Source organism: Drosophila kikkawai, chromosome 3R, assembly GCF_030179895.1.
Source record: "Drosophila kikkawai strain 14028-0561.14 chromosome 3R, DkikHiC1v2, whole genome shotgun sequence".
NCBI classification, from domain to species: domain Eukaryota; kingdom Metazoa; phylum Arthropoda; class Insecta; order Diptera; family Drosophilidae; genus Drosophila; species Drosophila kikkawai.
In genome coordinates, this window is record NC_091731.1 from 28,692,899 (window position 1) to 28,706,365 (window position 13,467).

General features: G+C 46.3%; 4 protein-coding genes across 4 annotated transcripts in view; 1 reads left to right on the plus strand and 3 right to left on the minus strand.

Moving 5' to 3' along the window:
• LOC108080224 (transcriptional regulator ovo) overlaps positions 1-5,717 on the plus strand; it is a 53,773-nt gene extending 48,056 nt beyond the window's left edge. The window contains exons 2-3 of the mRNA XM_070287274.1: positions 2,303-2,841; positions 2,963-5,717. Of these exons, the coding sequence (XP_070143375.1) occupies positions 2,374-2,841; positions 2,963-4,840 (2,346 nt within the window). The 5' untranslated portion in view covers positions 2,303-2,373 and the 3' untranslated portion in view covers positions 4,841-5,717. The remainder of the gene's footprint in view (positions 1-2,302; positions 2,842-2,962) is intronic.
• A 1,830-nt stretch (positions 5,718-7,547) lies between these two features.
• Positions 7,548-9,455, minus strand: Ir94e (Ionotropic receptor 94e). The gene is made up of 2 exons (XM_017174863.1): positions 8,982-9,455; positions 7,548-8,906 (listed from the first exon to the last, which is right to left on the minus strand). The coding sequence occupies exons 1-2, from the start codon at positions 9,453-9,455 to the stop codon at positions 7,548-7,550; spliced, it is 1,833 nt and encodes a 610-aa protein (XP_017030352.1).
• Positions 9,456-9,859: 404 nt separating this feature from the next.
• On the minus strand, positions 9,860-11,744 carry Ir94d (Ionotropic receptor 94d). The gene is made up of 2 exons (XM_017174872.1): positions 11,316-11,744; positions 9,860-11,215 (listed from the first exon to the last, which is right to left on the minus strand). Exons 1-2 carry the CDS (start codon positions 11,742-11,744, stop codon positions 9,860-9,862), a joined length of 1,785 nt encoding a protein of 594 aa, XP_017030361.1.
• Positions 11,745-11,861: 117 nt separating this feature from the next.
• Positions 11,862-12,910, minus strand: LOC108080263 (tabinhibitin 7-like). The gene is made up of 3 exons (XM_017174930.3): positions 12,754-12,910; positions 12,297-12,694; positions 11,862-12,237 (listed from the first exon to the last, which is right to left on the minus strand). The coding sequence occupies exons 1-3, from the start codon at positions 12,883-12,885 to the stop codon at positions 11,967-11,969; spliced, it is 801 nt and encodes a 266-aa protein (XP_017030419.1). The 5' UTR covers positions 12,886-12,910; the 3' UTR covers positions 11,862-11,966.
• Between the last annotated feature and the right edge of the window lie 557 nt (positions 12,911-13,467).

Consider the following 13,467-nt stretch of genomic DNA (forward strand, 5'->3'; position numbering starts at 1 on the left):
ATTGCCACATTTTTCCACATATTTCCTAACCATTTTCCTTTGTCTGCCGCAATTTGCATACGGGAATAAATCATCGCTGCCAGCCTGTCTGTCGGCTGGCACAAACTGTGTAAATAAATATGCCAGAGAGCGAGCTTAATTAAAAACACTCGAATTATTGGAACGCTATTATTTATGGGCCATAATCGAGGAGGCCGCAACATAAAACCCATCATGCTATCATGTTTTTTAAATGATGCCGCCTCGGGCTGTTTGCATTGGCCAAAATGCGCTAACAATTTCTACGATTACGATTGCGATTACCATGCAGCATCCAGCATCCAGCATCCATAGTCAGTCGGGGGAATAAAATGCAGGCAGTACTGCCATTCGTATTCGAATTCGCATGCATCTTCATTGCGGCCCCGAAGATGGGAAGATGCATGTGCGGAGCCACATCCACGGCCACTAGCTGAGCTCCATCCACGTCCATGATTGGCTGGCCGCCAGTTATATGAGCACGTCTCTCCACTGGCCAACTTTCTTTCCCGACTCGTCGGCCCCGCATCCAAATCACAATAATCGTGCTCAAATTAGTCAATATTTGAGCGCTAAAATGCTCAAACAAAGGCTTATTATTTTATGTTTTGTATTTTTTTTGCTCCGTTCTGCCGGCGCCGCTGCGCTTTTCCCCGCTGCTGGCCATAAAGTATATATAAAGTAATTTCTGCATTTTAAACATGATTATTAAATAAACTACTAGGCTTTCAGACGGCAGGCAAATGACCACAACCGATTACGCAGAGTTTCGCAGAGGTTTTTTTTTTTAAGCTTTTTTTGGGAGAAATTTCCAAGACGATGGAATAACGATAAAAGCCAGGCCAAAGACTGCTGCCGACTGCAGACTGGGATCTGGAAACGAGCTCACCTTTAAAATGTTAACTGGTCTGCACTTGCTGTTGCCTTTTCTTCCTCCTTTGATCAGGTGTTGAGGCTGCCTCCGTCAGAGCTATTTCTTTTATTTCCAGAGCCCCGCTCCGATGCCAGCTAGATTTCCCCACAGATACCGCCGCACTTAAGAGCTTCTAGCAGCAGCAGCAGCAGCAGCATCTGAAATATTTTCCAACAGCGGCATTTTCTCTACGCTTTGCCCTTATCTAAAGTATGCAAGCCCCAGCTTCGCCACTGAGCAATGCAAATTTGTTAAGTCATTTCTGTTTGTGGTTCTCACGCTGCCACGCCACGTAAGGTCCATTTTTCATGCATATACTACGTACTACATAAGCGACTTGGGTCGGAGTCAGAGTCGGAGTCGGTTTCGATGTCGGTGTCAGTGTCGGGGGAGCAAAAAGGAGTAGAATCAATTTGACAATTTGAACATTTGGCACATTTGCCAGAACACGACTCGGGGGTACGTTTGCGGGCAGTTGGCGATTCCAATGCCGATACCGATATGCTAACTGAAAAGGCAGTTGGGGCCTGTCAGTTCGATCACCTTTGGGTACAGTCTGGCACTCAACAAAAATAATTTAAAGTTCTTTTTACCAAAATAATTACATATAACCATGGTACAGGTGCTACTAAACAAGGCTAACTGGTTCTAGAATTATTAGATTATTATTTTAATACATTTTTTCTTCTCTTATTTGTGGGTTTTTTCTTCAAGTGTACCCTCATATGTTTGTGTACTCAATATGGAATATACAGTAGCCACACACTTTTTATTTGTTTTCTTGCAACTATTCTAAATGCCGGGCACTTGCCGAATCTATGCAAATGAAACAAGCCAAGACAAAAAGTGTTTGCTGGCCAAATACAAATAGAAGGAAAAAACTGTCACAGCGACAGGTTGAGGCTGAGTTTGGCATTAGCCAAAGTCCGCGAGATTTACGAGTCGAGCACGCCAAATGTGTTTACACTTTGTCACCCTTCTGTCAGTTTGATTTATTTATTTGCAGATAGCCGGCCGGCCGGCTGATGTGGCTGCCTCAAATTAAAATGCAAGTATGGCCGGAATGCAGGCTCGGACCATGTGGCTAGAATGAGCCAATCCGAATCCGAATGCGAATACGAATGCGAATGACTGATTGACTTAAGTGGCCAACTGACAAGTGGCTTTAATCAATCGGTGTGACTTTTAATGCAATGCGCGAGTGTGTGTTAAAGAAATTGAGAAATCGAAAGGGAAATTTAGAGCAGTCTTCTTGGAAAATATAATATAAGGGAAAATAAGTCCTATATTTATACTTTAAGATTAATATATTTTATGTTCCTAGCTTTTCTTTGGCTTTACTAATCCCTTAACTTTTAATTTCTTCCCCAGCTTATTAACTCTTCCGGTTCAACCAGTACCTGGTTCTTCAAGGCGCTACTCTGGCGCTTCAGGCTCAGCAAATGATCGGCACCGAGGATATGTCCGCATCGGCTGGCATGGACATCAGTGAGTCCTTTCGTGCCGAGGATCTCTCGAAGGCGGATTTCTTTGATTTTGTCACTGGCCCTGACATGGGCATTGGCATAGGAGTGGGCGTGGGTGTTGGCGTGGAAGCCCTGGGCGTCACACTGCACCAGCAGCAGCACCAGCACCACCAGAGCCATCAAAACCATCAGAACCACCAGCAGGCGCCGCACAGTCACAACAGCCACAACAACAATCATGTTCAGGTGGTGCACCAGTCAGGAAATCCGCAGTCCCAACAGCAGAGCCTCTGCGGCGGCGGCGGTGCGAGAACCACCAGCAGCATGATCCACGACGGGGGAGGGGGATCTGGCGCTGGAGCAAATGGCAGCGGCGTCGTGGTGCCCGTGGGCAACCGCAACGGCAGCAGCAACAACGGCGATCCCACGTTACAGGGCTACGAGGTGAGCAATGATCTAAAAGCTTTAGATATTTTCTATATTTAGTTTTTCTAGGGGAAATCACTAGAAACATCATCAAAATCCACTTTCTGACGTCTCCCTTCCACTTCTATCCACCTTTCAGTTCTGGCACCAGGACAAGGAAAGCAACCGCCTCGACTCCAGCTCAATCTTCGAGGACCTAGACCGCTACTGCTGGCAACAGCAGCCTGTCACCACCAGCGCCAGCAATGGCGGATCCACCAGCACAAACCAGCCCAGTCCCACCTCGCCGCAGTCCCACCTCCAGCAACAGCAACAGCAGCAGCAACAATTACAGCAACACCCGCAGCTGCAGCAGCAACATCAGCAGCAGCCGAATGCGAGCAGCTCCTCGGGAGCCTCGAGCGGAGCGGGCAGCAGCAGCGATACCATTAGCAGCCTGGACACCACCGACGGGCAGATCTACACCCTGACAGTATTAAACGGCGGCGAGCCCTGGCTGAAGCGCTCCGAGGCGGAGCAGCTGCCCAGCTCGCTGGACTTGGACAGCCTGCTAAGCAGCTTTCCGGGCTACATCAAGTCGGAGTATCCCTACGACGACAGCGGCTTTAGCACGGACGGCAAGGATGTGATCGGCAGTGGAGCGGATGGCAGTGGCCTGAACCAGAACCAGAACCAGGGACAGCAGACGCCGCAGGCTCTGCCCTCGCTGGTCACAGCGATCTCGCTAGCGGGTGGCAACGATTTGGGTCAACAGCTGGCGCAGTTCCAGAACAACAACAACGACTGGCACATGGCGGATCATAACACGGACACGGAGCAGAGCACAGCGGAGTCCTTACTGAGGAGCGCGCTTCAGGGCAAGGGGTACGCCAAGGGACTGCACATGCAGAATGGCTTGACCATGCCCGTGGTAAAGGACGAAGATATGCGGCGCCTGCTGTTTGCCGACGAGGCTGCTGCCCTCGGGTTTGCAGACTCCACCCTGAGTGCCGCCCAGATCTTCGACGAGGCTCAGGGCATCCACCTCAGCTCTCAGCAGCAGCAGCAACAGCAACAGCAGCAGCAGCACAATGGCAGTGCCAACATTTTGGTGGACGACATGTTCCTGTCGCTGGAGAACGCCTTCAGCGATGATTTCGAGAAGATCAAGCGCATTGCCAATGAGGTGCAGCAGTTCTGCAGCACGCCTACTCCGGGAGATTATGGTCAATCCGCTGCCGACGTGCTGATGCAGATCTCGCCCAATCCGGCGGCCAGCGTGGCGGGGCAGCTGCAGCCACCGCAGCCACTGAAGCCAGAGGTTAGCACTTCCACCTCGCCCTCGTCATCGGTGGGGGTGTCCAAGTCCAGTGGCAGCGGCGGAGGAGTCAGCAAGCCCAAGAAACAGTACAAGCGGAGCAGCAGCGGCAACAACAACAATCCCAGTGTGGCCAATAATAATAGCAATGCAAACAGCAGCAATCCCTTGGGCCCGGTAATCGGAGCCACTGGCAGCACCGGCAGCTCCTCCTCCAGCGGCAGTGCCAGCAGCAGCAGCAACAGTCCGCCGGCCAACTCAGGCGGCAGCTCGTCCTCCTCGTCCGGAGGCAGTGGGCAGCGGAAGGAGCGCTCTCTACACTACTGCTCCATCTGCTCGAAGGGATTCAAGGACAAGTACTCGGTGAATGTGCATATAAGGACGCATACGGGCGAGAAGCCCTTCGCCTGCTCGCTGTGCGGCAAAAGCTTCCGGCAGAAGGCCCACCTGGCCAAGCACTACCAGACGCACATGACCCAGAAGAATAATGGGAACCTCATCAAAGGCAGTTCCGGCAAGCACCAGCGATCCAGTGGTTCCTCTTCCTCGGCCGCAGCAGCTGCAGCGGCAGCGGCGGCGGCAGCAGCGGCAGCTTCTCTAAATCCGCGACAACTGGGCGGTGGTGGAGTGGTGCCACCTTCCTTGCCCGTGATGATCAGCAATCCCAACACTCCACCGGGGGTACTGCCACCGGCCAACGGACTGCTCAGCAATCGGTAGTGTCCAGGGCGAGGGGAGTGCCATTCCCCCGGCTAAAATACTATATTTCTTGTTCCTTACACACAAAATACATACACACAAATAGAACACAATCGAAGATGTCCTACTGTAACTACCTAAACTGTTAAATACTTAAACGCCCAAATACTCCCGACTCGAATTTACGTCATTGATGGATTCCTACTTCAGCTCTCTGTGCGATTCCTATGCCCACACACACAGACAGACAGATGCACACTCTCTCGAAGCACTTCCAAATACAATACTGAACCTAATGTACATTTACACAAACTAATTAAATTTAAATGTGCCAAATTCTGAGGATTTTAATTATGCTACTAAAGTTAAACTAAAATAGTATGCTAGGCGTGTAGAAATAGAAGTGTAATGAAGCTAACGAAGCAATTCCACGAGTGGTGATATCAAAATGAGGCCAAACGCTTCCTTGCTAAACAGAAACAGAATATTTTCCGATCCAATTTCCAAAACCGGACTCACCGGGAGTCCCCTAATCCTCCTAATCACCCGCAGCTCTCACAGTCCTTAGCTAGCCCAGCACGATGCGTGTTTCCTGTAAATTGAAAGTATTTGTTTTCTTAGTTGCTCTGCCCAAATTAGCGTAAATTTGTTTGCTAGTGTTAATGTATATATACTCGTAAATAGAGTTAGGTTTTTACTACAAATAAATAAATACAAACTAAAAGCCAGCAAGGGGAATGCCAAATATTTTTGAGGAAGGAACACTCTAGACCCGAGGCACCCATTCGGAGCTCATCCTACAGCAATTCCCCGCTCCTTTCTCCTTCAAGGATCTCTCTGATCTCTTGGGCCGAGTGTTAGCCAACTTCGAGGGCATTCAGACGGGGCACCAGCATTACTCTATTAGTGTATATTTTATGTTCGTACACTGAAGCTCGAAACACTCCAAACTCCAATGTTCAGCAGTTGTTTACCCGAATGCAACTCAACTTGCACTTGCCATTATTTTTGTATTTTGTATTTGATAAACACAAGGCGCATTACCAAGGCGAATGCGCCATTATTAAAGATAACACACACAAACACACAAGACACACATTCCCCCAACTAGTGTATGGACTAGGCTAAGCTTATTAATAAAACAGCTATAGTTAATGGTTAATTAAACTGCCAATTATTTTGTGATAGTTTTTAATGGACAATAGATTTAGATTACGCAAAAATATCTTCAATGGTGTTTGGGTTATGTAACGTTTTAACGATTTGTTATAAACTGTGTACACTTTGCAATACGAGTATTTCTGCTAATTTATTGAACTAAATAGTTTATGTACATAGAGAGCGCTCCTTGTTTATATCCAAGCCTAGGCTAAACCACACATCGAAATCTTAGTTAAATCTTTGTTAGTTATTATTTATGCACACACACACACACACAAACACCTGGGCGAAAGCCACTCTCACACACACACATCCCATCTGCGGTTAAGTTTTGCATTAATTTTTTTAGTATTGCAAGCATTAAAATAAAGAAATCTAAAACGTTTTATTGACAATTAAGATGCGCCCCGTGTGCCTGCTGTTTGGGTCTGTCGTGGGTTAATTAGTTTTAGCTCGTTACGGAGCTGGCTCTGACCGAGGTCTGAAATAATTTTCTCCAATAAAGGAGCTTGAGCGCACATGAAAGCGCATGCAGCTGCGCATGTCAACAACGTATTGCAACTGCAGCAGCAACAGTCGCAGCAGCACCAGCAGCAGCAGCAGCAGGCAGGCAGGCAGGCGGCACTTGTCAGTCAAAATCAAAGTACCCGGCCCCAGACTGCCGACATCGTTTGGCGGGGGGTTACAAATGCGTGCCATCAGCGCAGATTAGAGAAAATTTTTCACTCCACGATAGCTGCAACACGACTCCAGCACTGGCAAAAATTTACCTGATTTCTTTGTATTTTTATATAATTTGTTTTAATATTGCAAGCGTAAGTACCCATGGCGACTCTGTTTAAAATAACATAACATCATTGTTCACCTTGTTAAAAAATATTTAAAAATATTTAATCATTACCCAATGGAACATTATAAATGAAGGCTACTCTAAAAATTTATTTGTTTCTTCCTGTGCACTACTGATGGTGATGCCTCCGCGGCCGACCAAGTCGTTTGAGATCGAAACATGTCGATTAGGGAATTTCAAGAGGCGCCAGTTGCCGTCGCACAGGTGGCTAACATCAGTGCGCACCTTTGGGGAGCTGGAGCCCGGGTATTTCAGTGATCGGTGTGCTCAGTGCTCAGTGTGTTTAGCTGCCAGCACGCGTCTTAATTGCTTTTGATGTTGAACTTTGAGCCGACGAGCTGCTGTGCAAATATTTGCCAAATGAAAATCGGGAAGTGCAGATCCCCTCGAGTGGGGTGAGCGAAACGAAAGGAAAGTCATATTTGATGGCTGCACGAATAACCATAAGCACCAGGCAGCTGCACTAGCGTGGGTCGTAAAAGGCAAACCCTTGGCCACTAACAAAAATCGATTCACCTTTAGTACCTTTAACTAGAGTTTCAGGCTCATAAAATTTACGGTCTCACGGTGGAAAATAGTTTTTTTTTTCTATAAGAGAGTTCCATTTGCGTTTGCCGATAAAGTTCGTGCATTGTCTTAATATCTATTTTAATTGCATGTTCGAAGTTATACCCCTGAAGCCAAATATTTTTTTATTTGACTTCTTAAGCAACTTTTTTATCTGCGGAAAATAAAATGTAGTGAAAAAACACCCTTCGAAGACTTTATCCTGTAGAATGTCACTTCCAGCAGCCACACCAGGGAGGACAGCACCGCCATGAAGGCAAAGCCATACCATATGTACTCCAGGTCCTGCAGCTGCATGGCACGGAACTCCCGCCGCGGACTCAGGTCTATGAAGTGCATCTCCCCCGCCTCAATTAGCTCCGAGAAGACCTTCGTGAGCCAGTATTGGGATAACCCCGTTTCGGCCAGCTCCATAATCAGCCGGAGTACCGGTTCCATGAACACCGAGTTCTCGTGCAGCGGCAACCCAAAGGGGACATTGTTGAAGAAGCAGAAATCCTCTCGCATGCGGAATAGGGGTCGGGAGAAGACTTTCTGCTGCTCGTTGATAACCACCCATCGGCCGTTGGTGATCATGTAGCCATACCGTGTGTCCATTGTGTCCCGACGAGCGAGATACTTGCTAAAGTCCGGCTCCACCAAAAACATGGGCTCGTACTTGCGAAACTCCAGGAGGCGACCGAACAGCTCAGCATACTCCGGTTTCCAGGCCACCACCTTCAGCTTGGAGGCCAGCACATCATCGTAGTTCCTGAAAGCGGGCTGCTTGGGCGCGGTGGTCACGTAGCTGGAGAAATATGAGTTGTACCAGGCGGTGATCAGGATGCCAAGAACGCAGATCTCCAGATAGATGCCCCTCACGAGGATGGGTGCTCGGAACACCTCCACAAAGGATTGCCCGAGGACTCCCCTCAGGCAGCTGTCATGGAGCAGGAAATCATTGATGGACGTTGGATAGCCATGGAGACACAAAGAGCTGGCCAGCAAGCAGGAAATCATCACGAGGGCACCCAGAGTCAGCAGAGAGGCGCTCAGCTCAAAAACCCTGGTGTAGTACTCCAGAGGTGGCACATCAGCCTCCACCGGCATCATAATGCACCAGTTCAACTGCTCGTACGGGTAGCTGAACCCAAAAGGAGGAAACGGCGGAAAGGTCAGCGACATGGACATCTCAACGGAATTGTTACGCACCGCTGCCACCGTTTGCATCGAAGGAGCAAATTCCAAAGGATTCGCGGCTTTCAGGGGCTGCACAAGTTTGCAGTTAAACTTTTGCTGGAAGGCATTCATGAAATGTCCCACAGTGCCCTTGTAGACCACTCGACCCTTTCTGTCATAGTAGGCAATCATTCGTGGAGCTGTGCCGCCAATGATCACGGGCATCTCGTACTCATGGAAATTTCTCAGGCGATCGGGAAATATGAGTGAGGCTTCCAGGTCAGAATCGTAAATACGCTCTTCGATTTGGAGAATTGGAAAGTGCGAGTAGCTGTAGAAGGTCTTGGTTCTCTGCCATCGATAAGGAAGTATATTAAAAAAATAATTTAGTTCAAAAAAAGATAAATTCAAAATTTGAGCACCAACCTCATGATCTGCAAACAAAACCATAACATTCAGAAGTTTCTTTAGCCAGCAGTCTTTAAACAATTCATAAAGCCCTGCACTTCTAGCTTCCATTTCTATAATAAATATCACCCGAGACGTGGTCATGTGCCTAAGATTCGCCACTAGAGCCTGAAGCAGACCCCTGTGCTCGTCTAGATTTACATCACTCATTAACACCATCGAAATTAGTCGATTGCTTGTAAAGTTATGAAAGAAGTAGTTGACATTCTCGTCCAGCTGGAGGACTGGAACCTGCACTGTGTCCATGATATCCTTTGCCAAACTGCTGCTGTTCCACACCTGATCCGATGCACTCATGTTCTTGTTCCTCATGAGCAGCACGTACTCAAAGTCCGACTCCTGCCTAATCCTGCCCAGCAATTCTGTGAGCGTGGAGGCACTGGCAAGACTAATCAACCAAAGGCTGAATAGGATCCACTGCGGGCAATCCATCACGACGGTCGAGGGACTACTGCATGACACTGATTGATGCCGCTGCACATTTAAAGGGTTGCTAATGAATCCACCGACGAGGCCGCTAATGGTTAATTCCAATTAGCGGCTTGTGTTAACAAGTCTCGGGCAAAAACAAGGGAATCCAAAAAACATTTCCCAAGGGAAAACCATACGGGAAAAAACAAGTAAAATAACCTCAATCGGACAGGTTTGGCGACATACTTAGATGTCGCTGTTCACACTACAATAGGACCCTAATGACCGAATTGAAATAATAAATTTGATATTAGGATATAAGAAGGACCAATTATTTAATAAAAGAAATAAATTTGTGTTCTTAAAATAAATAACAAATGTACTTTTTATTAGTATTTTTATTTTTTAATTTCATTTTTAAGAACTTAAGTTGTTAAATTTCTGAACCACAAAATTCCTGTCAATATCCTTCGCAACCTATTTCGCCATGACCAAAGGAGCTCCCCTATAAACACCATAGTGGCCAGTCCTAGCATGAATCCCCCAGCTATCCACACCTGCTCCAAATCCTCCACTTTCATGGCCCGAAATTCCTTTGGCTGACTCCGATCGACAAGTTGCAGCTGACCAGCCTTGACCATTTCCGTGAGGGCCATGTCCCGCCAACGAGCTAGAAGACCCGTGGCTGTGACATCCAGAATGAGACGCTCCAGGGGCTGCCTGAAAATCGAGTTATCCGCAATGGGAAACACAATGGGAATCGTGTGGTAGACACAGAGATCCTCCCGCAGGGTAAACAGAGGTGAACTGAAGACCTTCTGTTGCTCCTTGATCAGTGACCACTTCTCCAAGGGCATCATGTATCCATATCTGGTGTCAAAGGAATCTCGTAGCTGCAAAAATTCTTGGTAGTCCGATTTAATCCTAAATATGGACGTATATTTTCTCATGCTTTCGGAAATTTGAATAAGCTTCTCGTATTCAGGTTTCCAAATCACCACCTCGACATTGGAGTGCTCGATGCTCTCGTAGCTGGTGAACGGCGCTTGTCTTGGGGCACTGGTCACAAAGGTTGAAAAGTAAGAGTTGTACCAGGCGGTGATCAAAATGCCCAGCACACATATGACCATGTATATGCCTCGCACCAGGGCTGGAGCTCGCAGGACCTCGTAGAAGGGCTGGGCCAGCACTCCTCTTAGGCAGCTGTCGTGGAGAAAGTGTTCTGTAAAACTAGCTCTGTATCCATGAAGACGCAGGGCCAAGGATAAGGTTAGAGAGATCACCACCATTACCAAGATCGTGAGCCAAAATGTTAAAGGATCGAATACTAAAGAGTAAAACAGGCTGTGAGGAACCTCCGAGGGCACTGGCATCATCAGGCACCAGCTCATTAGCTCGATGGGGTAGGTGTACCCGGAAAACGGAAAATCTGGGTAAATCGCCGCCAAAGCGAATTGCACACTGCCATTTCGCACAGCTCCAATCAGTTGTCGAGCTGGCTGAATTGAAGTCTTATTGAAAGGATACGGTTGCACCATTTTACAATTGTAACGCTGTTCGAAGCACTTCATCAAATTTCCCACTGGACCCGAGAAGATAAGTTGCCCATCCGAGCCACGATAGACAATAAGGCGCGGCGAAGAGCCACCCAGGGCAATAGGCACTGAATAACCTTGAAGATCCTCCAAATGTGACTCGAAAATTAGGGTACTATTCTCCAAACGACGCTCAATAAACTGGAGTATGGGAAATGGTGAGTAGCTGTAGATAATCTGAGATTTCTGTAAATATCAAACAAATGCCACCGTCAAATAAATCTTTTTTAAATTGTATATTACTTAATAAATTAAATGAAAACTCAGGGTAGTAAATAAATCTCACCTCAAAGTCCCGTCCTACGGCAACGACATTAAGCAGTTGATGATGCCAACACCATTCAAAAAGCGGATACACTCGCACACTCTCTTTCTCCAAAACCATAAGCACTGGCAAGGTATTAAGAAAGCCTAGATTTACGTGTAGAAGATCTAAAATTCTTTCCGAGGATTCATGAACGAAAACTATGGTTAGAAAGTTTTTAGATTGATCAAACCCCAAATGGTAGTTTTCCTTGGACTCTTCATTAATCTGGATAATGGGAACTGGTAACTGAAATAAAGTCTTCTGCCAAATTGGGTCCGAGTTTCCCAACAGGACAACAAACTCAAAGTTAAGTTCTCTGCTCAGATGAGGCAGTAGGTGACGGTAGCTGCAATCCCCGCCTGGACTCAAGAGCACGAAGGTAGCCAACAAAAGGTGCAACTGACCCATGTTGAATGTGCATTTAAGAATTTTCAACTGCTGCTTTTATTCTATCCTTGCCACTGCCATTAGCTGTCTCCGGGGTATGAGGTGTTGGTCACCTGCTGATTGATTAAACATAGCACGTGATGTTTTTGCTTTGAGTTCATCAATGCAATTACACTCCACTCTACGAAGAACTTTATTGTAGGAACTTAAATATAAATAGTGCGGGGCTTCAACCCTTACATTTTATTTAGCGTGCATTCTCAAGTCAACTAGTTTGGCGTTTTCAAGATACTTTTCGCCTGCGGCACATAGATTGGTGAAAAGTACATCCCGTTTTAGGCACATTTGTGCAGGTGACTTAGCCGACCTGTAGATGGGAAGCCCCAGGATATTCATGGTGGCAAAAGTACAACTCAAGTACAGATATCTGAAGCGCTGGTGTTGAAGTTTAACCGCAGAACATCCCATGTGCGTGTTGCGTTCGGACATCAAAAGTGCAACTCGAAGGATGAATCTAAAAAAAATAAAGAAACAGTCAGATTCTGGATTAGATTCGAATCTTGATTTACGCACTTCAAGTCACTGTTTTCGGAGAGGAAGGCGGTTTGCTTGGAGGTCACATAACGTCCCTCGCTTGTCCATTGCGAGATCATCTCTGTTATAATTTTTAAGCTATTCTGTCTTTTGCCCAAGTAGCTGTACATATCAAAGATGCTGCCCATGTTGGGAAAGTTCGGTGACGTCATGCAGGGACGCGTCATGGACACGCAGCTCATCGCATCCATCATGGCGAAGTGCTCCAGCTCCGGTGACCACTGGATGCGAGCCATTCGTCCTGCGGGGAGCAATTTATGGGTCAGGCCGGCGGCCGCCGTGTTCCTAAACTGGTTAACCGTGTTGAGAATTACATTCCTTTGTTCATCACTCAAGGACACCAATCGGGCTCTTGGTCGGCAAGGAGAGCTGTAGTTCTATCAAAAATGTATTCCTTTATTCAACATCAACGGTTGATTTGGCCATAGTATCTTACGACTTTTCGGCAAACAACGTTCTCCTCACCGCAACGTGACAAATTGCAGTAGATCAACTTGTCTATCTCAAAAGCCACAAGGCCGGGTATAGATCCAAAGACCAGAAATATTGCCAACACTATCGAAGACATTATTGATTAGACCTCTACGCTAACACTAAAGTTTCGGTGGCCACTCCAAGGCTTTTTAAAGGCTGAACAAGAATGTATAAAATTCAATGAAGCAATCATTTTTTTCATTTCCATATAAACCCATTTTTATTGATCATTATATTGCAGGCTTACTCGATATCAGCGATAAAAAATTGTTGATTCAGTGGCTAAGGGGAAAAATGAGGCAGGCCAGTAGCTAGGAATTCGGAAAATGTCATTGTAATCAAGCTAACAGAAGCTGATACTTAATAAAAAAAAAATAGGGGTGAGAAGTCTATGATTAATTACAAATACTTTTGTATATTCAAAACATTGGTTTTTGGGATTTTAATACATTATTATCTAAAGCATGCTAAAATTTAATTGCATAATTAAATATTAAAATATTCTAAAAGCAATCAAATGTTTTTAGATTCACAATATTTAGTATCTCGTGACATTTGTAGCTTAAAAAAAATATGAAAACTGAATTAAATTGAGGCAGAAATCTCATTCATATGCCGATCTGCCTGACAGATGATCGCTCTTAATGATGCTGGCAGCATCCACTCCGCTCATTAT